The sequence below is a fragment of the Strongylocentrotus purpuratus genome, unplaced genomic scaffold (assembly GCF_000002235.5).
Source record: "Strongylocentrotus purpuratus isolate Spur 01 unplaced genomic scaffold, Spur_5.0 spur5_scaffold_19, whole genome shotgun sequence".
In the NCBI taxonomy this organism is placed as follows: domain Eukaryota; kingdom Metazoa; phylum Echinodermata; class Echinoidea; order Camarodonta; family Strongylocentrotidae; genus Strongylocentrotus; species Strongylocentrotus purpuratus.
In genome coordinates this window covers 14,705,277-14,733,154 of record NW_022145604.1, presented here as the reverse complement: position 1 = coordinate 14,733,154, position 27,878 = coordinate 14,705,277, and the positions used below count along the sequence as shown (strand labels likewise).

The 27,878-nt window shown below is 38.6% G+C and overlaps 1 protein-coding gene across 1 annotated transcript in view; it reads right to left on the bottom strand.

Moving 5' to 3' along the window:
- The window catches only part of LOC115926055 (reversion-inducing cysteine-rich protein with Kazal motifs-like), a 69,042-nt gene that overhangs the window by 29,011 nt on the left and 12,153 nt on the right, over nt 1-27,878 (bottom strand). Inside the window, exons 2-3 of the mRNA XM_030990383.1 lie at nt 26,426-26,462; nt 3,358-3,443 (exon numbers count right to left, since the gene is read on the bottom strand). Coding sequence (XP_030846243.1) covers nt 3,358-3,443; nt 26,426-26,462 — 123 coding nt within the window. The remainder of the gene's footprint in view (nt 1-3,357; nt 3,444-26,425; nt 26,463-27,878) is intronic.

Here is a 27,878-nt window from a genome sequence, read left to right as displayed (position 1 = left end):
GTTCTTCGTCTCTTCCACTCATGCTCAATTCACATTAGGGGCAGAACATGGGCATCTCCGCCGAAACACCTGCGACTTTAATTGACTAATTGAGCCGACTATCTTGAGCAACGCGTCACATTCAATTAGGCTCCCGATGGGAGAGAGAATGGAACGCAGGAAAGAGAAGGCAGCAGCTTGGAGGAGAGAGAGAGGGAGAATGGAGGAAAGAGAGACGGAGATTGGAGGAGAGAGACTGAGATTGGAGGAAAGAGATGGAGATTGGAGGAGAGACGGAGATTGGAGGACAGAGGCGGAGATTGGAGGAGAGAGAGACAGAGATTGGAGGAAAGAGATGCCAGGGATTGAAGGAAAGAGACAGAGATTGAAGGAAAGAGACAGAGATTGGAGGAAAGAGAGGGAGATTGGAGGAAAGAGAGGGAGATTGGAGAAAAGACACGGAGATTGGATGAAAGAGACAGAGATTGGAGGAAAGAGACGAAGATTGGAGGAAAGAGATGGAGATTGGAGGAAAGAAACAGAGATTGGAGGAAAGAGACGGAGATTGGAGGAAAGAGATGGAGATTGGAGGAGAGAGATGGACATTGGAGGAGAGAGAGACGGAGATTGGAGGAAAGAGACAGAGATTGGAGGAAAGAGACAGAGATTGGAGGAAAGAGATGGAGATTGGAGGAAAGAGATGGAGATTGGAGGAAAGAGATGGAGATTGGAGGAAAGAGACGGAGACTGAAGGAAAGAGACAGAGATTGGAGGAAAGAGACGGAGATTACAGGAAAGAGACGGGGATTGAAGGAAGCCTCCACCCCCTCCTTGAGCCTGACGATGACGGGAAGAAGCTGCCGAGGATTTACCGATGACAAAGACGGAGGAGAGGAAATAGGGCGATGTCTTTTGCTCGCGCCACAGGCGCGCCAAACCACAGCGCAATCGAACGATTGTGGGAGATTAGCTAGCTCTCTCTAGGTAGACGGTGAGAAAACTTCCACCGGGGTGATCAGTCCTTTTTTCAAACACTCATTGATCATTTTTCAACCCTCTGCAGGCACTGATTTGTCTTGATGAAGAACAATATGTTAAAACTTATCTCAATTCAGGAGAAAAACTAGCTTGAATTGATTGTTAATCATGCAGTGTTTGGTGTTCTGGATCAGCAAGATGAAAACAAACCAACAGACTCTATAGTGGGCACATGGTCGAGACGATTTAAGCTTTATTTTCTTATTTTTCTATGCTAATTATAAAGTTATGATTAATCTTCTACCAAAGTTGTTGTGGAGAATTCACCTATTTGTAGTATTTAACATTCATCTATATTTAGCTTACCCAGTAATCTATACATTTCTGTTTTCCATATCGTTGCCAGAACCTTACAAAGACATGCTGTCAGACCACAAAGTTTGGTGATTTAAGAATGGCAGTTTTCACAGCAAGATACATCACAAATGGCAAATTATTGGTGTCATGTCGATTGTGATTAAGTTATTTTTTGGCAGAAGTTTAGAAGTTTCCGCTTTCACAATAAACGTTATGAACAGATTCAGCTCCAGTCGTAGGAAAACGAACTGACTTCATTTTTCTCTGGTTCCACTTCTTCTCGTTGAGTGTAAATGAGAGGAAACAACACTGTTCAAACACAGATTACTTCCAAAATGTATACATATAAAAAAACCTGAAAATTGTCAACAAATTTATGACAGCACACAAACCTCAACACAGATGTTTCTAATCAAGTGCCGTTCGGGGAATGTCATTTTCTTCAAATCTCCCAAGTTTGAACCCGATGGCTGGGTTCAAGAACACAATAGAGAGCGATCGGATTTCTGACCATCTACATAAATCTTTGATGAAAAACATCTCGCGAGTTAGGTTCACACGACCGACCGACGTTCCGTTAACTTGAAGTTTAGGTTGTGGTTTAGTAATCTTGTAGTTAGGGACCATGGGGACGCACTTGCGGTGATAACATTTTAAGTTCACTTGAAGTTACAAACTACAAGTGATCTTATATTTTCTGACCATCTACATACCGGTAAATCTTTCATGAAAAACATCTCGCAAGTTAGGTCCACACGACCACCAACGTTCCGTTAACTTGAAGTTTAGGTTTTGGTTTAGTAATCTTGTAGTTAGGGACCATGGGTACTCACTTGCGGTGATAGCATTTTAAGTTTACTTTAAGTTACAAACTACAAGTGTTATATTTTTTATATTTAGCGTGATAAGTACGAGTAATGCAAAGGCGGGTCCTCACTCGAGGTTAAGTGTATAGTGCAGCCGCAGTTAACTCTAAAAGTAACGCCAGCTTGTCGTTAAAATGAATGCTTACCCCGGCTTTTGTTGGTTAAAACTTTCAATACATAAAGTTTTGGTCCAGTGTGAACCCTTCTCTCTGTTAGTGAATCGTTGATTATAACTTTGAGGTTTCACAAGCTTAAAGTTAAAAACTAGGACAGTGCCATGTAAACACAGCTTTGGTTTTTCCAGGAGAAAAAGAAAATGTACCTATTTCTAGCCTGGGTGATAAATTCGTGATTTACATACAGGGAGAAGAACTGGAAACTTGGGAAGTAAAAGGAATAGATGATGCGGGATACAGTAAATAGTATTCTTGATGTATTTATGACCAATGATTTACATCCATGCAAGTCTTGGGATACTAAGTTTGAACTATACAGCAGAGTTGAATCGATTAAAAAACATTTCATGGTACAGACTTGTTTCGAAAAACAAGTGTTAGATGAGGACAGATATCTTACTTAAAACGTGGAAGATATTTGACTTGTATTAGACCTTAAAGTTACTTCCAAATATGCCACCCTCATTCCTCATTCCTCTCCCCCCCCCCCCCAAAAAAAAAGAAGAGAGTATGACCATTACAGTGGTGTAGACTATGGTTGTAGATTTTGGTTAGGTTGGCATAGGAAAGAAGTTACAGGGAAATTAAACAATCATCAGTCATTAGCCAGCTCTCTTGTGCATAATCCCTTACCTTATCGTACCATAAAGCTGTAGATATAAATATGGCACCCAAATAATGGATCATTTATTGCTCCAGGTTTAAACCCTTTTCAATGGTACTCATGTATGGTGGGACAGTTTCCTCTGCATTTGCCACTCCATAACCAGGAGAAAAATGGGGTGTCGGTTATAAAATACTATAATTGGCTATTGAAATTGCTCAAGTTGATTTATCAAAAGTACTTTTCAATAAAAGCTAAAAGCACATCTTTTCATGTAACTTTAATGTTGTAGATATAAGCACATCAGGAGCTCTTGCAGTGCAGTAGGATATATTTGCACGGTGTCTGCGCTAATAGTAAATGTATATGATTATTGTTATTATTATCATAAGCTTACCTGTGAACAAGCAACACGGCAATGTCCTGAGATAGCATTAGGGCAGCACCAATGGCCTGGCCATTCTGTGTCTTGCTGCCAGATATCTGGATTTTTAAAAAAGAGAAAAGGAAGGACATAAGTGATTAATTATGATTTTTAAGACAATGTTACACTCTTAGAAAAATGACCTTTGATAGTTCTCGTACGTCCAGTTGTGATTAATAGATATAAAACAATAGTTTAATGAAGGATAAGACTGTTGAATATAACATATGTAGAACGAGAGTTTGATATACATGTATAAGAACTCGGTACTCCTTAATTGAGTCCTAAACAGGCAGGAGTATACCCAAATATTAAAGAGAAAAGTTTATTTTTTTTAAAGTCTCTGTGATTGCGTCTAGTAATTATTTTCTGCCCATCTGGGAGGAAACCGTGGTCAAGCCTCCCTGGGGTCTTGGACCCTGACTCCATGCTCTCGTACAGTGAACCACATGGCCATTAGCAGTCACATGTGGCTATTTGTGGTCCAAGAAAGAAAAAAAAGGAAATGTGTATAACAGATGTAGACATCAATAACACAGCAGGAAAAGAGCAAGTTCAAGATGATTTAATCAACCGCTAAACCCACAAAGGAGTTAGAAATCAACCTAAATGTATCTGAGTTTATTAATAATACACTGAGAGAGAAGGTTAGATCTGAGATGGTTTAAAAAAGGAAATGTAAGAAAACAGAATTGTTCTTATTTTCTATTGACAGTAATACAGAAGAAAACCGGATTGAAACTAGAATATTTCTCTTTTGAAAAATCATAAGTTTTGTTTTGTTTTCTTTCAATGAAAGAATCCTAAGATAAAGTAGAATAGAGGGGAAAAGGGTCCCTCTGGAACTTTGAGAGCAAACTCCAATAAGTTAAGCTAGATTTTTGCAAAATTGCAGTAAGGAAAGGAATGTTAATGCAATCAACCTTCAGAAATGCTCAATGTGTGAAATTCTCCATATCATTTCATATATATTCATAAGGTATGAAAATTAATGGTATTACCAAATGTTTTAGAATGATCATTTCCTGTTTGGAAGTGTTTACAATAGTTTTGCACTCCTAATCGTTTCTTTTCACAGATGCTATACTTTTCAGCCTGGCTGCTGTGCAAAAATACAGATTCCAAATTTCCAATAATCTAACTCACTACTATACCATTTGGGGGAATATAAAACAAACGTACAGAGACAGGGTACTGTGTATATCATACTTTTTTTTCTACTTTTATCGTTACTTCACATTTTCCAATTAGTGTCAGAACAAGCATAGATTAAATTGGCTAGAGCTTCTAATAGTGCAATCTGACTATCAAGACAAAATGAAAGACAAACGCTTGGTTTTTCCAGACAACGTGAGAGAAAAATATTCAATTTTCAAGACGATGTAAAAGAGAAAACAGACAGATGGATGAGGGTTATTGATGGAAATAGTACAATTTTGAAACGTTAAATTGGCAGATTTATCGAAAAACAAAATAAATCATCTTTATTTATGACTCAAGGTCAGACAAATCTGGAGTGACGAAGATGAAGATGAATTATCTGTCATGAGGGGGAGTTAGACTGATTTCACACATCACCACTGGCTCTATGTGACAATACAATGGAATTTTTCCTTGTGCTGGGTTAAAATGCCAAGCCTTATAGAAACCGGGGACATTCGGTCATATTTTGATAAGTTTAAGAAAGATGAAATCTTATCCGGGCATCTCGATCACCAGATACGACCTTTGTATACGGAGTGTCAATCACAGGCAAAGCTCCCAGAAACATTTCTCCGTTTAATGAGGATAATTGGAACTCGGGGGACGAGAAACTGTTGACTGCCATGTTCACGGAGAAGGAGACGATGACGGCGGAGGAGTCAGCCACAAGTTCACATCCAAGGATGCCTGAAGATTCTACGACCTCACGTAAACCCGTCTTAATTCTGGCGTGACAGCACAAACAATTTCTTCCAAGTATGTATGATTCAGACAAGTCTTGGTTTGCTGTTTTTCAACAGCTTTGAAGATATATTATGAAATCAATCAGGATTGGGAGAAAGAAACTGATGACATATTTGCAAGCACTAGTTGAAGCCCTTGTCAGTTACCCGTTTTTTGTGTTTTAAAGAAAAATAATGAGAGGGAGGGCGAGAGAGAGAGAGAGAGAGAGAGAGAGAGAGAGAGAGAGAAGTAATCCTTGCTCCCTGCGATGCTTTAGGACGAAAACATTTCTTTATATCTACATGAGATGCAAATAGTATTGCTCTATACTCTATTAACCCTTTGCTTACGGGAACCTGGTGGTCCCTGTGTTAATCCTATGGGAACTATAAAATTCAGTAGTCAACGGGTTAAACATGATAATAAAATACCAGTACTATTGAATTTCCATTTAGCCCTTTCAATTGATTTGTTTAAGTATTTTACATCTAAACAACTTTGAAATACACCATAAAGCTGACCTTATATTGGAATAAGAGGTCTACAGCAAAAGAAATAAACAAATAGTGAAAACCGCTGCCTACTTGAATTCATTTTTATCTATGAGATAATTTTTCCTGTTAAAATAAACAATCCCCGCCACAAAAAAGAAACAAAGAGAAACCTATGAATCAGGGTTCATTGGAATGGACTGAGGTAAAAACAAAAATCAACAATTTGAAAATTTGTGGGGAGAAAAGTGACTAGCTAATGGAAACCATCACCACAGGATCTATGATTGGCACAAAAACCAACAGATATATCAACCATCTTGACAAAGTAATGCTGATAAATAAATCATAACCTTCCAGAATCAAAGACCTAATGGCCTGCGTATAAATCATGTCAAAAATGGATAACCCCATTCCTTCTTTCATAGGGCTGTTTGGCTTATATAGCCCCTCCCCCCCACCACCCCATTCAGATTACCAGAAATCATTGTATAGCTATACCAGTATTGTATAGCTCTATGACGAATAATTAGCTTTCTTTTAGTGTGAACATTGCATAAAAAACATATAATGAAACGTCAGTTAAAGAAACATTGTGCTTGAGCATCATTTAGAACAAAAACTTGATATTTAAAACGATCAGGGTAACTGGGCGGGGCTTGTCCTGAGAGCACACTAATGATTGGCCAGCTGTCATGTCAACCATTTCTTTATATGACGTTTCTTTATCGACGCTGTTTTCTTGTCTGTACACTCCTTTTGCTATGCAATGATTGTTTATAAGACGTTCTTTATACAAGTTTAATACGATTTTCTTTCGTCTAAACAGGCTATTAAACCCAAGTCTTTGCTACCAACATGACAAGTTCAAGAAGTTTGTTTTATGATGTTTACATTGGCGTCTCGGTGGGGCTATGACATGAGATTTCTTCTTTATAGACTTAGAATAGAAAAGAAAAGATGAGAGAAATGAAAGGGAACAAATCTTATCTACAAAAATACCAGGAAGATTGATGGGCAGGCTTTAAAATGAAAATGAAAGCATGAAAGTATGGCGGACAAAAATAGTGGGAGTTGGAAGTTTAGCACAACAACAGAGATATCCGCCTAACCTTTCAAGGCTTCTTGTACAACCAAGTAATACAGTAGAGCTTTGAATCAAAATTTGGTTTATTATTCATACTCACTGTAAGCAGAAACTAATGTAAGAACATCGTTGTACAACACATTCCTTCTAAAGTAACTACAGCTTTTTAATCTATTTCCTACATTAGCAGAATTTGTATCTACATCCCTGAGCCGAACACTATCTACCTAACCCTAAGTCCAAATCTCAACTAAAACCCATGTTGTAATCCTATCCTATACCTTCAATGAAATAAAGCCTGATGCAAATGTTAACAGCCCCCCAAAAAATCATAAATCACATATTTATATGTCAATTACACTACAGAGTGTAATACACTCACTGTAAAAATGCAATTATCATATTAATGAACCTTGTTTTGTTTTGTCCAAGGAAAAGGCTGGCGATATTTTAAAATCCACTAGGAAATATTAACCCAGATCATCATCCACATTTCCGGTGAAAGTTGTAATTTGACGGCATAAATGTAGAGTAATGGCCATCATGGTGTCTAAACATTCTAATAATCACACTAATTATACACTTTAAAGCTTTGTTAGATCTAACATAGGGGCAACTTAATGTCGGACTACTCGCATTACCCTGCATTTACAACATTAATAAACAAAGGCTTTATCATTTTTCTTCTTTAATATCATTTGAGTGAGAATGGTTTGCATATATGGCACCCATGAGTCTTTAAGATCATACATTTGCATCGATCTATATTTGTCTTTCAGATCTATGCAATTTGAGATTTTTACATTGGTTAAGAAAAATATAAGAAAATGACACTAGTGGAAGTGCAAATGCCCTCAGATCAGTGAGATAGGAGAGAAAGAGATAATGTTCGGTTGTCAATGGTTTTCTCTTCGAAGAGCCATGAGGGCAGTACATGATAATTGTTTGTTCAGAACCAAAAGGACATTCACTCTGTGGTAAAGTATATGAGTTAACATCCTTCTGGCTCTCAACAGATCGTTCGGACGTGATGTCCTCGTTTTATTTAATTTTTAAATCGTCCCACTTGAAAATAGATAAAATATACTGTCAATCAAGTGTTGGGACAATAAAATGAGATTGATAACATATCTCAGATCCTGAAAGCTATTTCTTTCCCCTAAACAAAATAGACAAAATGACAACTGAACACTCAGCTCATTAAAAAGATTTACATCTGTTTGACAAAGCAAAACTGGGAGGTCTTCTATGCCTTATCTCTTGAATGAAAAATCTTCTCATCTTCATTGTAAGATGACAGAGATCTCACTATTAAGAATCGCAGCTTGTTCTAGTGAACTTCGGTGGTGCATGATGGCATACTGTAGGCTCGTGATGTTGTTGTTGATGATGACGATGATGATGATGATGATGATGATGATGATGATGATGATGATGATGATGATAATGATGATGATGATGATGATGATGATGATGATGATGATGACGACGATAACGATGATGATGATGATGTTGATGACGTCGATGATGATGATGATGACAATGACGATGATGATGATGATGATGATGATGTTAATGACGTCAATGATGATAATGATGATGATGAGGAGGATTATGGAGATGATGATGATGATGATGATAAAATTTATATATATATAATATATATAATATAATAAAATATAATATATATATATATATACATACAACTGTATATGATGATAATGATATGATGATGATGGTGATGAAGATGAGAAAAAACAAATATATGTATATGTCAATTGGGCAATACAGAGAAAAAACACAAATATTGATTACATTTTCTTTTTAATAGAGGAATAAAATGAATTAATCTATCTCAGATAGAATCAAGTAAATAGTGTTAACCTCTGTATGTTTTCGTTATTTCTTCTAAGCACTGTGAAAGATATGAATAAATGTCAATCACATTTCTACCCTTGAATGTGAAAGGGGCAATAAACCATAATGCTGGTAAAGGGATGAGTTGAGAAAAAAGATCTTCCTGAGTTGATGAGGAGGAGGAGGAATCGGCTGGTGAGATTTAGCTCTAGGAAGATGGCCATGACTTTGGTCCCCTCGATGACAAGGTTTATTATCCTTTAATACTGTTTATTAGTGCTACCCCATTTCCCTAATATGACGGTGACATGGTAGCAAGTTCAGGGGTGGGGGAGCATGGGGGGGGGGGGGAATGGTAGACGTACGTCCGGTGACAACGTACACAGGAGCAGCGAGCTCTAGAAAGCTCAAAAAGTGTGAGTAAAGTCAAAAATAGCATGTCTATTAGGTTGATTCAAGAACATATGAGGTTTGTCCATCAAATAAGTCGAATCATACAAATCTAGATGGTCTCACAAACAATTTTAACCTAAATGTGTTCCAGAAACAGCCCATTTTCACACCACCAGGTTTTGCTGGATACCATAGTTTCATGACTCAGAATGTTACTGCCATTTTTGTCAATCATTATCACACGAGTGAGCCCCCCCCCCCCTTTTTTTTTAAGGGGAAAAGAAGAACAGAAAAGACCCTAGGAGATTTGAAGAGTGATCAAGTTGGGTGTCAGTAAACATTCTTACATTGTAGACAAAAGGAAAGCAGAGACAGAAACCGTTCCGAAGAAGAGAGGGAAAAAGGGCGGAAGGAATTCTAAACAAGGTGACAGCTTGATCCTCTGAGCTGTCAAGATATGTCTACCATGGTTATCCTAAAGAACGGGATGAATCCGATGACCTTTGTTTACACTCTGGCAATCCTCTGTCATAGCAGGAGAGAGAGAGACAGAGAGAGTGAGAGAGGGGAGAGAGGGAGATAGAGGGAGATAGAGTGAGAGGGAGAGGGAGATGGAGAGAGAGGGAGATGGAGAGAGAAGGAGATTGAAAGAGAGAGAAAGAGAGAGAGAGAGGGAGAGAGAGAGAAGAGACGGAGAGAGAGAGAGAATGGGAGATAGAGAGAGAAGGGGAGATGGAGAGAGAGGAGGGAGAGAGAGAGAGAGGGGGGGGAGAGGGGAGCAAGAAAGACAGACGGACAGACATACAGAGAAAGAGAGAGAGGGAAGATTGAGAGAGAGGTAGATTGAGTGACAAAGGGAGGGATAGGGAGAGAGGGGAGGGGAGGGGGAGAGTTGGGGTGGGGGGAAGGGAGCAAGAAAGAAGAAAGAGAAAGAGAGAGAGACAGATCTGGAAGGATAAAATTGGGACAACTAGGTCACTCCCAATTAGTTGTAATATGAGATATGGCCATCTTTGCAGTCTGAATTTACTTATATTCTACATTTCATAATTTTCATCTTCATCTGTCCGTATATCAGTCATGATTCGACATATTAATATATGCAATCATCATGCCCATTTTTCCATCTCTCCTCACTCTCTCTCTCTTTTCCTATGTATTAGCTTTTTAATGTATACTTCATCAATCCATTCAGTCTTTTTTCTTCAGTCATCATGCATCATGTTTCTGCCTGGCTCTATTTCCCTTTCTCTACTGTTTATAAAAACAACTACAAAAACCTTTCCATCATCAAAACTCTGATTTAACTTTTTGGAAAAGAGAATAATTATGCACTCCTTACACTATCTCAGAACAAGAAGTAACCAGCAACAAGACTCCCCTTTTAAACTACAATTATGAGTGCCTGCAGAGGAAACCTAAATTTAATTCTTAAATATGTTCTTATAATAATGCCACCCGGAGCTAGTCAGTCATAAATTTTAAACATTGCAAAATCCATTTAAAAAACATCCCTAGTTCCCTTTCCCTTCCCAAACATCTCCATCGACAACAACCGACGCAAACCTTCCTCTCTGCTACCATTCTCCACCTCCTCCGGTCTCCACCTTTTATCGCCATCTCAAGTTTCACAATAACTGTTGCCACTTTCGGGATTTTCATCCTCGCGAATTAGTGTCAAAGTTGGATACCGCAGAGCCTTCCCCCACCTCCCGAGAAGGAACCCTTCCCGACCTCCCTCCATCGTCGTCGTCGAAAAAAAATCGGAGGCCAAATTCAATTGGATTATAGCAGCGGTGGAAGCAAGGATTGGCTGGATGAAAGAGAGGAGAGTAGGAGCGATATCTGCTGCAGCGATTGGGGATGGGGACGGGGAGAGGAGGAGTGATGACTACTATGCGAGCCGCCTCGCCGGCACACCCGGAGAGGAGTATGTCAGTCAACGCGCCTCCAAACCTGGCGGGGCTTTCTCGGTAGCTAATTTCATTGGTTGAAAGACGATGCATTTACCCCGCTAGCCTGCACCCCAGAAAACCAAGGATATCGAGATCCATGTCCCGGGCGCAGCCTTGTAAACACATTACGTGAATGAATTTATGCAGAAATTCAATTTTCTTGCCGGATCCTTTTTCAGCAAAGTGACATGAAACCTGTTTTACCAAACAGCTCATTCTATCGTTTAACGGAACTTTGAACCAGCAGTAATTGAATCATTCCTTCAATGACAGCACGTCTAGAAATCATACACCATGCTCAGACGTACTTAAATGTTCTGTCCGTTTAGGCACACCGTGTTCGCAGCAGTATATCAATTACAACATACCTGTTTTTACAGTAATGGGAATTTGAAACATGAATTCTTGAGTTGACACACACAAATATGAAATAGAAATACAAAAATGCGACAAAACTTTCACAAGACTGATGATAATTCATCTGTGCCGTCGACAACAAAGAAATTCATTCAATCTATCCATTATTATTTTCATAAATGAAAAAGTACTCTAGCAGCGTACATGGCCAACCTCTATTGAACATAATGGCAGAGGCTTGAACAAGGCTTGAACAAGTCTTGTACAACATAGCAACAAATGACATGGGCATCCAATATTCTTTATCCAGGGTGGTATTTCACCAGTAAAGAAGTACACAATTAATTACAGTATAAGCATAGTTGGTCTTTAAAGTTCATAGGTCAATCTTATCTTCAATTCCAGTAGCTGCATGGATACAGTGGGCCTTTAATTTCTCAGTGGGCCTTTAATTTCTCGGTGGACCTTTAAGGTTCATGGGTAACTGGCAGTGACATTGATATTGTGTCTATCCCACAGACCTAAAGACCTTGACATCGCTGAAATGATGATAGTCTTCTCTCCTTAGACATGGAGCAATTGTTAAATTGAAAATATATTAGGAAAGGGGGCTTATGAAGCCGACAGCCCCCTCCCCTGTCAAATCTGTCCACTGCCATATTTACCTACATGTAACCTGTACAGCTTATAATAATCCTGTGTAGAGGTATATAGCCTTCATCATTTATGTTGATAATACAGGTCTCAGCTATCTTGTACATGTACATGTACAATAATTACATAGATGGTTACTTGTAATAGTTTTTATTAAATAAATAGATACCATACAGCGTGGTGATATAGAGAATACATAGTTCAAGTCGACAGAGAAGAGAGGGAAAACACAGAGAGACGGACAGAGACAGACAAAGAAGGATGATAAAAAGTAGAAGGAGGGATCAAAAAGACAATAGAAGCAGATGGTATATTGCAGGAGATGGGAAATCGGGAAAACAGAGGGATTAACAAAATACCGCTGAGGGAGAGTGAAAGAGAGACAGACAGTCAGACAGACAGACAGACAGACAGAAATGGACAGAGACAACAGAAATAGATAGAAGCACTGTTTGATAAAAAAAAAGAAATTGGGAGAACAGAGGGATTAACAAAATACGGCTGAGGGAAAGAGGAGAGACAGACAGTCAGACAGAAAGACAGACAGAAATGGACAGAGACAACAGAGATACAAGCATTGTTTGATAAAAAAAAAGAGAAGAATATGTTGTTGGAAACACAAAATGAGGAAAAAATGTCCATCTACGAATATAAAAAAACTCTTGGATAAAGCACAAAGAAGGGTTGGTACACGACTTGACATCAACAAACTGACAATCTAGAGCAGTCGGTTCGTCTCCATCAGCTGAACTTGGCCTGTCACCGCCACGATGGGATGTATTTCATCAGTACCGTACGGGGCCCACCAACCTTGACAAACTCCTCTTCTCCAGCTCCCAATCTCTTTCTTCTTCTTCTCCTTCTTCCAAGTTCAGAAGGTTTAAGTGAATCAACTACGCCTCCACAAATCTGCATCAATTATTCTTATCTTTTAATGTTCAAGATTTTAAAAGAGACGATGTGAATGATAAATACAATATGCAATGAAAAATGTCCAAATAAAGGCAAATAATGATTATAAATCCCATGCCTTGTTGCCAACTTAGAGAATTTAAAGTTGATTAAAATTGTTCTAATCCATGAACATTTTGGGGCAATGTTATTAAACATTACTGTTCTGTTTCATTTCATTTTGAAATTATTTCCTTTCTCCCCAGTTGATGCATCTAAAGCAAAATCATAAAGACTCCATTTCCATTGCGAGCATTATAAATTACCCAAACTGTTTGCATTCATTCAAATGTAAACACAGTAATAGGAACTTTATGTATGAAAATGAGTATTTACAGAGTTTTAACTACCTTTCAAATAACAAATTCATTGCAGCAGATGTATCATATCACTCCATGAAACATAAACACCATGCATTGGTTTAACTGGAGCAATTACACTAAATCACAAATGTATACGTAGAAGCATTCACACTACAAGTTAAAACCATAGATTTTTCTTACATTTCTGAGTTTCATAGGATTTTGCTAGGCAACGAGCAATAACAATGACTATAAAACATAATTTTTAAAAAAAAGTAAGTCTTTTAAAGCTCCAGCTGAAACTCCAATGGTTTTTGTAGCAAAAATGCCCGCTTTCAAAACATAAGTGTTATATTTTGATTTTTTTTTTTGCTCATGTGACTCTCTTCAATTCCATGCAATCGCATGCAGAGCATCAACAAGTCACACATGCATTACAACTCTCCAAAACCAGAATTAGCAAACATTATATCCTGCATCAAAAATTTGTTGGCTTTTGATTGGTTGAGAGCTCATCACATGACAAAAAATATTTGAGCTATTTTTGGTTTACTATTTGGTTGAAAAAAAATGTGATTTTTTTTTTTAATTGAATCAATTTTTTTTCAAATCTTAATTTAATGAAAACAAAATATTTTAAATCTTTTTAGATAAAAATTGACATTTTTTTGTTCTAATTTTTTTTTCCAAATTTTTTTTTTTTTTTTTTTTTTTTAAATCAATTTTTGATGCAGGATATAAAACAAATATACCATGCCTTCTATTCAAGGTACTGGTTAAACTATGGGCCTCGGTGACTCCAAAAGTACCATTTGCTTCGGGGCTGCGCCCCTCAGCAAATAGTACTATTGGAGTAACCTCTTGCGCATAGTTTTAACCAGAACCTCTCAAGGCAGTGTATATTTGTATACTATTTTTGGTTGTTTGATAAATAAGTTTTTCAAGTTGTGTAAATGAGGGTTACAATAAAATTATGTTTTTTTTCAAAACAGTTTTTCTGCTGTGTAAATGAGCCTATGCTAAATGATTCACAGCGTCATATACAGCCATTTACAAATTGTTTATGGTCAGATAATGGGGCATGTATAGTGCATACTACCCACACTTTTATGGGCAGGAATTTCCTCCAAGAATAAACAAACTATGGCAAGAGACTGGCATGCAACTTTTACTGGGTCGGGAAGAGTATTGGGTGGGCTGGGGTCGAGGGGAATATAACATCCAAAGAATGTGTTCTGAGTATGAACATTTATATCGGTAGTTGTAATACTTTTTCATGATAAAATTGTAGATTTATAGCAGTATATATACGAAACACTTATTTTTAAGGGTTCATGTATGCCAGAATGCAATGAGCTTCAGCATAAGAACTCCTTTTTATGTGTATATGGTCTGTACAGTCTTTAATACTCCTCTCCCCTTAGATGTACATCTCATACTCAAAGCTGCACATGCCCCTTCTCAAGAAAAAAGCCATAAATCTTCCATCTACTGTGTCCCTAAGGTCCTGTCCTGAGAAAATGGGGTCAATGGGTGACCTTAGCCGACCTTTGGTCCAAGGAATGGACGGTGGCCTTCAAAGTAGGATGTTTGGATGTTCTTGAATCTTGGATGCAGCCACCGAAATGAGCATTTTGTCTGCTCACCACTAAAAGGACATTACAGCCATTAGTGTCACCTAACTGGGCTGGTAAGAGCAAAGGTCAAACCAATAGTTGTATATGTACAATACGGCCTCTGTTGAGAGCCAGAAGGGAGTTAAGTTGTATCATTTTGTAAGAGATACATCAAGACTACAGCCTTCAAAGCACAATGCTGGGATGTCCTATAGGGCATCACTGAAAACATTTTCCTCTAATAAGCATATGTATTTATCTCTTTTGCTCGACCAACAAGACAGGAGTTTATGATTTGAATGTCCATTGGCATCTGTTTGCCTATATTATAGGATGCCGAAGGATGTCAGGTAAATGCAAAGTAGAATTTAATAATTTATAGTGGTATCTAAATCCTATGAGAAAAAGAAAATGACTGGCAATATTCCCTTCATCCATTTCATGTCATCATAAATGGGAAGAGGGAACCTTCTTAATGATACAGGATTAACTGATTCCTTTTCAATGACTCAGAACTGACAATAAGATAAAGACCAAGTCAGACAAGGAGATGCTGATTTCCTTCTTCTTTTAATTTTGATCTCAACCATTTATATCTGATGAGGATCTTTATTTTCATCAATCAAATCTTTTCCAGTAAACTGACAATGAGATGAAGACCAAATCGGACAAGAAAATGCTGATTTTCTTCTTCTTTTAATTTTGATCTCAAGTCAACCGTATATCTGATTAGGTTCTTTATTTTCATCAATCACCTAACTGGACGGAAAGACAGAAACCTGACATCGGTTTGACGAGCTAGTTAGCATCACTTCATCTCAGCCACGGACAGAATACCATCCACATTCCTTGATAGAATTGATCTGAAAAGGAGGATTTACAAACACTTTCACAGAGGCTGGGGTGAATCCAAGAAAAGGTGGCAAAGAACAATGGCCGCCATGATTGTCCGATGAGGAAATGGAGGCAGACAAGCCCCAGCAATTTGTTCTTTTGTCCAAGGTTCGACAGGGGGATGTCTTTAGAGGAATGCCAAGTCAGCTGGAAGATGACCCACAAGATGTCATTGATTTTCTTGAGATGTGTCACTCACTTTAAACTTTAAGCACTTATACTCTAATATCATTTAATTTTACCTCATTTTTTAGGCAGTTTACTGCATCATCAAACGTTAGTTCAAGTGACTTTACAATTCTGCATTTTTTATTTCAGCTATTGAGTTCCCGCAGTCATAAAGAAGACAATAATGACAACTGATGAGAAAGATTTCCGCCTTGCATTTGAAAATATTTTATTTTATTTAAATTTTAAATCAACTCTTAGAAGAAAAAAAAAGAGAAGTTAAGGCACTGAAATCTTCTAATTTCTTGATCAATAATCAGAGTTGTCTGTCACTTTTTAGTTGATTTAACACATTTGGATTGAAAAGGGGATCTAGGGATCAACAGGGGAATCTATTCATTTCTTGACCAGTAATCAAGAGTTGTCTGTTGTTTTCCAATTGATTTAGCAAATTTGGATCGAAAAGGGGGGTCTGGGGATCAACAGGGGAGAGAAGAGGGGTGCAAGGAGAGGTACTCAATTCTTGATCAGTAATCAAGAGTCGTCTGTTGTTTTCCAGTTGATTTAACAAATTTGGATCGAAAAGGGGGGTCTGGGGATCAACAGGGGAGAGAAGAGGGGTGCAAGGAGAGGTACCCAATTCTTGATCAGTAATCAAGAGTTGTCTGTCGTTTTTCAGTTGATTTAACAAATTTGGATCGAAAAGGGGGGGTATGGGGATAAACAGGGGAGAGAAGAGGGGTGCAAGGAGAGGTACTCAATTCTTGATCAGTAATCAAGAGTCGTCTGTTGTTTTCCAGTTGATTTAACAAATTTGGATCGAAAAGGGGGGTCTGGGGATCAACAGGGGAGAGAAGAGGGGTGCAAGGAGAGGTACTCAATTCTTGATCAGTAATCAAGAGTTGTCTGTCGTTTTTCAGTTGATTTAACAAATTTGGATTGAAAAGGGGGGTCTGGGGGATAAACCAGGGCGCGAAGAGGGGTGCAAGAAGAGGACCAAGCGAGCTTGGGCCAAGCTCCGAGGGCTTTGGTAGGAGAGGAGCTCTAATGGACAGCGCGGCGGCTTCTCCTTTCATGTGCAGAAGACCGGCCCATTGTCATGGAGTGTCGGGGCAAGAGATCGGCGGCCATTAGTAAACAATGCCTTCATTTGTAAGCTGTAAGCGGCCAGGAGTTTGTGGAGTTTGAATACAAACAAGAGGAAGAGAAAGGAGGGTATTTGGGTCAATTTGGCCTCTATTCACGGTTACACAGAAGGAAGGAGGAGCACTTGAGGACCTCCAATGAAAGAAGAAAAAAAAAGAGACCCTGGGATCTATCTAACTGGGGTTGTTTGAGTGTAAAGAATGCATGGGTCAATGAGGTAAGTCCACACAAGGGTGGATGGACATTTTTTTTTTTTTTTGTATTAAAGGAGGAGGGGGGGGGGGGGCTGTTCTGAAGGAAAAACTTGAAAAGAAAGCAAAACAAAATAGAGAAAAGGGTTATCATATTTTCAAGGTGCCTTTTATGGCGGCAATTTGAAAAAGGGCACATTTTTCCTTTTCATGTAGGCCTACCTCAGGTATACCACATTGGTTTTAAAAGGGGGAGAATGGGTTGGCTGTGTCCCTCCCGGATCTACCAATGAGTCCATAAACTCAACCTCTATGTGATACCATCACACCTAGTTTCTTCCACGCATTAAGTCAAATCGTATTAAAGCCATTTTATTTAGCTTTTGCCAATAAATATAGTTTAAAGTATTTCTTCATAGCCCATAAGTAGAAAAGTAGAAATTCTAAAAACTCTTCCAAACCAGGAATGGTTTTAGGTTTGGGCTAGTTAGAGACTTGCAAAGTTCAGTTTTGTCACAGAGAGAGAGATAGATAGAAAGAGAGAGAGAGAGGAAATATAACCCATAATGAAACATTAGGATATCAAGAGAAAAATTTAGAATAGTAAATGATATGTGACATTTCATGAACCACGAAAGGAAGAAAGTTACAAGGACCCCCTTCTTCTTTTTGATCCTACATTTAACTTTGTCAAGATTTATTTTGATATTCTCATAAAGTTCTTGGTATTAGTAATACTATTACTTCATGCGCTACATAAATTTGACGATTCTGTGACCGCAACAACCAATAACAAAAATCCCATCATGTCACATAATTCTTGAAATCAATATGACATCAACAGCAATCACTGCACAACAACCTCCAATGACATCTGTTGCACCAAGCCGTCTAATTTGTATTTCGGAAATGAAATGACATGAGTATATAATACCCGTCTAACAGCAGATCAGTGTCTGAATAGGCTTCATTAGGATTGTATTCGGGCAGAATAGAGAGGTATTTGGACCTAAAATACGATCAATTACAATGGGATGTGCTTCTAATCAACAGGGATTTATTCGCCTAAAGATTCAGATTTGTCCTTCGACCAACTGTTGATTTGAAATGAAATTCAGGCATGACTAAGTCTTGTTAACCCTTAGAGTGCTTCGGGTTCTACAGATGGTGGATGTTGAAATTCCCTATATGCCATGAAAGAGGAAGGGAGAGATGATGCGTTGTATGGCTTAATGACAATCGAGCATTATAGTTAAATGCTCGTTACGCGATACCATTTCTTTCGTGATCCTCGTAAATCTGTAATGATGGAACGTAAATCTACGTGTCTGCCTTTTAATCCGGGTATGGGCTTGTCCAGCCGCCCCTGTCATTGATCGATTTATAGCATTGTAAAAATGCTATGATGAACGTGGTATTGTTCACGGTAAAGAACATTCTGTGCAACACATGTCATTGGCATTCTCCTCTTTCTGTGTGGATGAAACGATGCAGGGAAGATAAATTACGCAGACCGATTCACAACGTCAATCCACAATCCCTCATATTTTTCTCTCTTTTTTGTTGTTGTCACGTCAATTTGATCATGACAAATAGCCCTGGTAAACTTCATTACGATATGAATACGTCGCATAATGGGAGATTGGGGAGCGTAAAATAGGCTTAGCGCTTCAGTGCCTTCGATCCTGATTGCACTATTCATGCCACGAACCCGCTCCGTGAAGAGAAATATTGTTGAAAAATACTGGCAATTGTCATTGCCATTTCCGAGCCTGCATACTACCTCAATCATTCTGCCCTCCGCCTTACCATTAAGTTAATTTCAAGAAAAGATTTACGGGCTTAAAAACATAGTTCAATGACTGACTGAATTGGCTGAAATTAATCACTTTGCTCCCAATACTCTGACATCAATAGAACAAGTATATCAATCGTATAAGGGTGTTTTTTTCCTTCAACAATAAATTTTCCCATCCCATCTTTTATGCCTGTACCAAACTCTCATCAATTGAAAAGAAAAAGAAACTATGAGTACAATAAATCAGGGATGAGAGAGAGGGGAGATGATTACTTATTTTTCGGTGATAAATGGCTCCAATTTCTAGATCTGATTCATGGTTAAGTGTAGCAAATATTTCAATTAATGTTACATCAACGTCGATTATCATCAAGTGTAGTTACCTCTTATTTGACAAATTACTGACGAGTATTTTTCTTCAGGAACCTATAGCCTAGTCACTTGGTATCTAACACTTAAAGTTTGTATCTGTGTTCTCAAAAATATTTGTATTCTATTGCAGATCTCTAGCACTTGACAACCTATACAGCTCAAAGTGGATTATTGTATACATCTATTTATAAATTGAATGGTATTCTTCAACCAATTTAACCTGTTTGGTGAAATATTAATCATAATTAATCATTTATCTCCTATCATAGTTGATTTACGAAATCAGTGAATTATCCACATCAAGCTTCTCACTTAATTATACTTTAATAGATTATTAGACAAAAATAAAATGAAATATGTGTAAAAATTTAGCACTATGTTGTGAAATATTGGATATCATAATGACATGGATCTTTAACACTCATAATGTTTTGAGAACAAAGTCATATACAGAAATTAGCTTTTGATATTTATACATCTTACTGATTTCTCCATAGCCCTATTAAAGTTTGAAAAACATCCTGTTTTGTATTTTAATTATTCAGAGATATGCAATGGAATGGAATTCTTTATCAAGTCACTTGCCAAAAGTCTATGCCAACTACCGGTACTACAAATATGAAAGTTCATATATTCAGTCTTTAACAAACTAGGGAGAAAAAAAAACTTGAATTGGGGCTCTTGCAGCAAGCATCGATCATTGTCTGGCAACGATGTTTGCTCCGAAAAACAGGAAGGCAAAGTTTGAGCATCAGAGGACTTTAAAGACTTTAATTTTAAAGACTTCAAAGTAAAACAGCAACAAATACAGGGAGGCAAGAAGAGGGCAAACTTACTGCAAAGTCTACAGAGTAATCCAGTTTTATCAAAGCAAATTTGCATTTTCGGCTGAAAGAAATGAAAAATGATAGATGACTGATGTGCATGTCAATGAAAACAAAAAGAGCAAGAGCAGTGCGGTCCGTGTGTTTTCCCTACAGGTACGTGATTTCTCAAAGTTCAAACATTGTCGGAGAGCCAAGCAGCAGAAGAAAAAAGTCCCTCTCTTTCCGTATATGTTGTTTGTCGGAGTATATACATACACACCGGGCCCCCTCATAATAACAACAGAGAAATTTGGTATGCTGCGACTCCCCGAAAAACAGTGTTACAATCACGGGGGCTGACAAAGAGTGCAAACTATTATTCCTTTTGTTGTATTTTTGAATTCGCTTACTGTTGACATTCCTAGACCATGACCCTTGAAGTTTCCCCCCTTCTGTTGGTTTCTTCTCCCTAGCCCTTACCTTTCTCCCCTCTACTTCTCTCTCCTCTCAAAGTCTTTCTTTTTTCCCCCTTCTTATTTCTCTTTATTACTTGATCTGTCTCCCTCTCTCTCTCTCTGTTTTTCGTCCCTGTATCTGTCTTTATGTCTGCCTGTTTCTCCCTCTATTTATCTCTCCTCTCAAACTCTTTCTTTTTTCTAAATCTCTTGCTATTCCTTTTTCCCCTTCTTTTCATTATTTCTCTGTATTACAGAGCATGTCTCTCTGTATCTGCCTCTCTCTCTCTCTCTCTCTCTCTGTTTCTGTCCCTGTATCTGTCTGCCTGCTTCCCTCCTTCCGTCTGTCTCTGTCTCTTTCAGTCTCCCTCCTTTCCTCTCTCCTCCTTCCCCCATCCCTCCCTCTCCCTCTTTCTCCCTCCATCTCTCCCCTTCCTCCCCCATCCTCCCCTCTCTCCATCTCTCCCACAGTCTCCTCCTTCATACTCACTCCTGCCTTCTACTTTTTTTGCTCTCTGGCTGTCTGTCTGTCTGTCCCCCCTTTCCAACCATATGTCTCATTCTAAAAGCCCACCTGTCCTTCTGTGCAAGGTAGTGTAACCGGATTAAGCGTCCCTATCAGATCTATCAAGTTCTATCTGCAGATCGATGTTCAATGTCACCATCCAGAGGAATTGATTCAGAATTGAACCATGGACCTACTACATTGAACCCTGTACAGGCAGACTCAACAAGTGACCACTAGACCAACTGCCTGCTATCTGTTTATGTTCATTCTTCCGTTTCATCTCGAGATGCAATGGCTCAGTGGAAGAGCAGAGTTTTGTAACAGGGAGCTATAGTCCCAGGTTTGAAACCAATTTGATGCGTTAGTTCCCTTTGGTAAGGCATTAAAAGCCTCATTATCGAGTCCCTTGGAGAGGACTTAGAGCCATCAGTCCCCTGGTTGCTTACTTACAAGCACATGCTTTCGTAGCACTCAGGTAAAACAAACGATTCAGTTTCGAAAGACTCCGTATACAGAGTAGAAATACATTTTTTTCCACTGACTTACAGGTCGGATGCTGATGCCATGCCACAAAAATTTAACTTCACAAAATTAATTTTCCAAATGCAATCGTGATTATGAACCTGTTTTTCATGTTCCTTGCATTATATAGTAAATTTTTCTGTAATCATGATTCACTGATTGTTTTCTCAATTGCAAAGTACCATAAAGAATAACAAAAAAAACTGTACACTATATAAGGATGAAAAGATTATTCATGTGAGTTGCAGGATCCACTAATGCCACTGACAAAAACATGATTTTGCTCTGTGATTATTATAGCGATGACATCATACCACCACAGGATCATCCACGTAAGCTAATGTCCCAATCAGTATTGATTTCAGGTGCACATACATTTGTGTTTTTGTGTGTCCCTTTGGGAGGTATTATATAGCCTCACCAAACATTCAAACCTCACATTCTCTTGACAAAGTTAGTTTAAATATTGAACCAAGTCTACAAACAAGGGAGAGTGACAATGACAATGACCCCTAAAAACTCAAAAGCAAACTCTGAACGTCTTTTGTGCCGAAACGTACCCCCTTTCTGTCCGGATCTTGATGTCTCTACCTGCCCTATATCTTGCGCGTCTATTGAATCCTCTGGCAGGTTATTGCCAGTGCAAATGTTGGATCTAGCCTACCTACTTTTTTTCTTTTCTGTTTTCTTTCTTATATGACCGAAGGAAATCTTCCTTCCTGAATAAATGTTTGTGTAACTCTTGAGATGGAAGGGGAGACAGAGGGGACCTGCCTTCCGTCTGTCACATTCTAATGTCAAGTGTGCCAGACTAATGTAGTTAAGGGGATGGGTATCTTTGCTTTAGATTCTAAACAAAATCCTGGATTCAGCTCATGCTGCAATCACATTTACAAACCTTTAGGTCAGTCAGGATCCCATGACCTTTTACAAGCCGATCGCCTGTCTGATTATCAAGATATTTATGATTGGAATTAGAAATGTAAAAAAAAAATTTGAACAGTTTTTATAACACTACAGTCTATTGTATTGGGGAAATAAGTATGGTAAAACCAGTGACTCAAAAGATCTTTACTTTTTTGAAGCACTTCATGATCATTTTGAAGCACAATTTTCTAACAGCTTCAATATTACACCATATCACAGACACTGATAACAAGTAGGGCCATGTATCGCAGATTTGTACAAATGGAAACATTGCTAAACAATGCCTTTAAGTCTCTGCTTCTCTCATCTATTTTTTTTTCTCTTTTTTTTTTTGGGGGGGGGAGGGGCAGGGTGAAACTAGATGGAATTCGACTGCGCGCAGTCGAAAATGATGCCTCCGTTATAGAGCAATTTTACAAACCAAAACAGAAAAAAAAAATTGAATTCACGTTCAATGGTAATCCATTGACAGGTTCTCAGAATATTGTGATTACAAGCAATTTCTCATATACATATATGACCCTTTGATCTTTGACCTCATGACCATAAAATCTACTCAGTTCATTGGCTCTGCAAGATGTTCTGAGTTAAATAGTAATCCATCTGTCAGTTCTAATGAGAATGCGTTCACAAGCTATTTTTGCATACATAATGGGCCCATGACCTTTGACCTTTGACCTTATGAACCAAGAATCTACTCAGTTCATTGGCTCTGCAAGTAACAAACATGACCTAATTTTGGCATGAATCCATCAATCGGTTCTTGAGATAACGCGATCACAAGCTGTTTTTGCATTCATAATGTGCGCTGTGGCCTTTGACCTTTGACCTACGTGCTCCAAAATCTAATCAGATTGTCTTCCTATGGTGATACACACTATCATTAAGTTTGAAGTTTTTACATCTCCAGTGGTTCTTGAGATATCATGATAACAATCTCAATGTATGGAATTTCATAAGTTGACCTCTGTGACCCTTGACCTTTGACCTACGTGCTCCAAAATCTAATCAGATTGTTTTCCTATAGTGATACACACTATCACTAAGTTTGAAGTTTAAATCTCCAGTGGTTCTTGAGATATCATGATAACAATCTCAATGTATGGAATTTCATAAGTTGACCTCTGTGACCCTTGACCTTTGACATACGTGCTCCAAAATCTAATCAGATTGTTTTCCTATAGTGATACACACTATCACTAAGTTTGAAGTTTAAATCTCCAGTGGTTCTTGAGATATCATGATAACAATCTCAATGTATGGAATTTCATAAGTTGACCTCTGTGACCCTTGACCTTTGACATACGTGCTCCAAAATCTAATCAGATCGTCTTCCTATGGTGATACATACTATCCTTAAGTTTGAAGTTTAAATCTCAAATGGTTCTTGAGATATCGCGCTAACAAACTCAATACAAGGAATTTCATAAGTTGACCTCTGTGACCTGTGACCTTTGACCTACGTACTCCAAAATCTAATCAGATCGTCTTCCTATGGTGATAAATACTATTCCCGAGTCTTAAGTTTAAATCTTAAATGATTCTTGAGATATTGTGATAACGGTCAAACGGGACGGACGTACGGACGGACGTACGGACGGACGGACGGACGTACGGACGGACGGACGGACGGACGGACGGACGGACGGACGTACGGACGGACAACCCGAAAACATGATGCCTCCGGCACCACCTTCGGTGGCGGAGGCATAAAAAGATTCATAAGATGAGATGATAAAAAGTTAAGAAATGCAACAGAGGGGATTGTGAGAATAAAGGAAGAGAAATATCATGGAGACAGAGACCAGAAGAAGGGATTTTACCCATTGAATAACCCCTTGGAGAGTTTTCAAAAATGTGTAATTCTGAAATAGTGTGAAGTGTGAACTAGCCTCATGTTAACAACCTTAGGAAGTTTATGTAGCCTTGTGGGATCTTCAAATCTGACATTTACACCAGTCATTAAAATCACCTTTCCTGTCACTCAAACTCACGCCTACTGACCTAGAGAAAGTGTATTTATCTCTCTCCCCCTCTCTCTCTCTCTCTCTCTCTCTCTCTCTCTCTCTCTCTCTCTCTCTCTCTCTCTCTTTCTCGCTCCCTTGCTCTCTTTCTTGTCTTTTCTGTTCTTTAAAACAAATTATTATAGGTAGTCAAGGCTTGATCATTAAAAAACAAACAATTGAAAGTTTTCCAACTGTTTAATTCTAGAAATGCATGGTATTTGTGGTGATTTATCTGTACCTATGGCTGGACTTACAGTTATTGGATAATTACCGATTATCAATTTATCCAGAGATCAAACTTGGAGATTATTCTAGGCATCAATGTTTTCCCCAGATCTAGCTGAAGATCGCATAAGTTGTGAGCCAGAAGGGCAATAATTTGTTTCATTTTACATAGAGTTAAAGCCCTTCTTGCCTTTAAGAAGATGATATGAACCTTCATCACTCCCATGCATGTTGTATTTGTATATTTGGACTTGACAGGACTCTGAGGCTCACAGACTATCCCTAAATCCCGGGGATTCGCGACATATTTCACCAACTTCACCTATCTACCTTACTAAACATGTATTTCCTCAAAAACGTCACAAAATTCTTGACGTCCCAATTTCTTCCTCCACCTCAGCAGTCTCGGAATGACGGGGGAGGATTGAGATTTGTGTTTCAACAATAAACACACATTGGAAAAAAACAACCACATGGATTTGTAAATCAAGTAAATATTGGAAAGCCTTGCCTGAACTTGGGGTGGTCAAATCCAATCGAGGCTCTGGGAAAATAAACTTGGCTCCATTTTTCGGGGGCAGGCTAATAGCCGAATGCTACTGGCTAGTGCCAACTTGAATGCCTGTCATCACTTAGAATTGGGGTGGGGGGGGGGGGGGAGGCAACTAGAGGACTTGCGAAGGAGATTGGAGAAGGGGGGTTGTATGCATGACATATTCACAAATTTCAGGAGTGTTTCAGTTTAGTCAATGTTTAATGCCACAAAATAATTAAATCTATGGCGAGTCAACACTAATTTTTGGAAATTCATGATTTTTTTGGCTGTCCTACAAAATTTCCAGATATTTCCAGATATTTCATGTTGCAAACGTTCTGGTTTTACAGCAAAGTTACCACAGTCATACCGATAACATTTCTGCCAGAACTGACAGCTGTACAGACTTTACTAAAATAATTTTACCCAAAGTGGCAAAGCTTTTGATTGGTTTGGAGTTAGTTTGGACTTTAAACATATAGAGAGATATATCGCTGTGAAAAGGATCCATCACTCATTGAATTGTTTTATGAAGGATAGATGAAGGGGAATTTTCTAGGAACACACTGGAAAAAGTTCTGTCAGAAATTTGTGCCCATTTTCAATTTAGGCGAGTGCTTTGACCTCCTCCCCCCCCCCCCCCCCTACGTTAGCTACTCAGCTTTAGCAGAAAGTAAGACAATAAATTGGCAAAGGGGAAGAAAAGATGAGAATGACATTACATATTTTATCTACATGTTTGAGAAGATGGAAGGTATTTCCAGAGATTGTGCAAAGAGACAATATGTTCAATTCACCACACTACCCCACAAATATTTTTGTTTTCTCTTAAATGATAATCACAAATACCTTTATTTTCCCAAATAAAAATCAAATGCAAATTTGAGAAAAATACTCACCAGAGGCTGAATTATTGAGACATCTCCAGAAGGAATTCTGAAATGACAAAAGGAAAATGAAAAATATGAAGAAGTTAGTAGTTTACTTCTTATTGCTCTTATTTGAAACTTATCAACATCATAAGGTCGTACTAGCTGTATTTTATATACATGAAAAAACTTGAATACTCTGAATTTAGTAATAGAATGTTAGGGTGCATATGAGTTGTAAGTTATCATTATCTTATATCCCCCGAGTGTTATTATTATTTAATTTTTAAGATTTTTATCTTGTATTTCAATTCTATGTTACCTTTCCAAATTATAAATAATAACATTGTGATATCAAAGTAAAATGCCTAGAAATTAAACAAATATATAAATTCATTAACAAAGAGATATCAGGTAGAGTAAAAAGTCTCATTATACATTAGAATCAAAATAATAACTTGGAGATATTAAATAGAAAAAAACCCAACTATTTGGGGGGAAGTTACACAATCAAAAGCGTACATAGTAAACATAAGAGGTAGAATATGATTCATACAGCATAAAGGAAATCTTATCTTTCTAATTCCGTATCATATGCACAGTGAATGCACTTTTGGACAGAGACATCCCCCTTCCCCCCCCCCCCCCCCTCTCTCTCTCTCTCTCGCTCCTTCACCAGGAAAATCAAGTCAAACCACGAATCCATGATTGGGGAAGATTATATGACAATAACCCAATCAGCAGCTAAGATCTAGGGAGTGTGAAAACATACCTCGATCAATTATCAACACATTCCCATCCCCAAATTTCCCTTTCATTTCCACCGAAGCCCCACTCCTTTCCACTGTTTTTCACCGGCATGTTTGCGTGAGTGAGTCGCACACCAGGCCACGCATTATTGATGGATTGATTCAAGATCAATAGGGAACACGCCAGGGATGCGGGCCTGCATCGCTTGGGATGCCGCGAGAAAGGGGTTGCCGGGTGTTAACGGGAGGACCAGCCGCAGAGCCCGGGATCGCGAGACAAAGGTGTTCGGGGAGACGCTTAGATTACGCCATCAAAAGGATTCCGGGGCTCACGCTGGTGCGGAGGGAAGGAGAAGTGTCGAGGCAATTTAAACAAGTGTGTTAAGCCAATTATACTGCCTCCATCTTGGAATAGAAAGAGGAGGAGGAGGAGGAGGAGGGGTGGGAGATTTGATTTGGGATGCGCCGCTCTCACTCTGCCGCCCTCACGCTCGAGAGGATCATTGTCTGAGAAAGCGCAAGGAAGAGAGAGCATCCACCTCGAAGGTGGGGGAGGATAAATCAGCCTGAAACGATGCCCGCCTCACGCCACGGGGCAGCGCTAATTTCCCCAAGCTCAGACGGGTTGCTACGGCGATCAGGCTAATTGGATTGGGAGACGATCATTCAAACCGCAGCCTGGAATTAGACAAACTATCTGCCTACCATCAACCAACAATTGGCACGAAATGAAC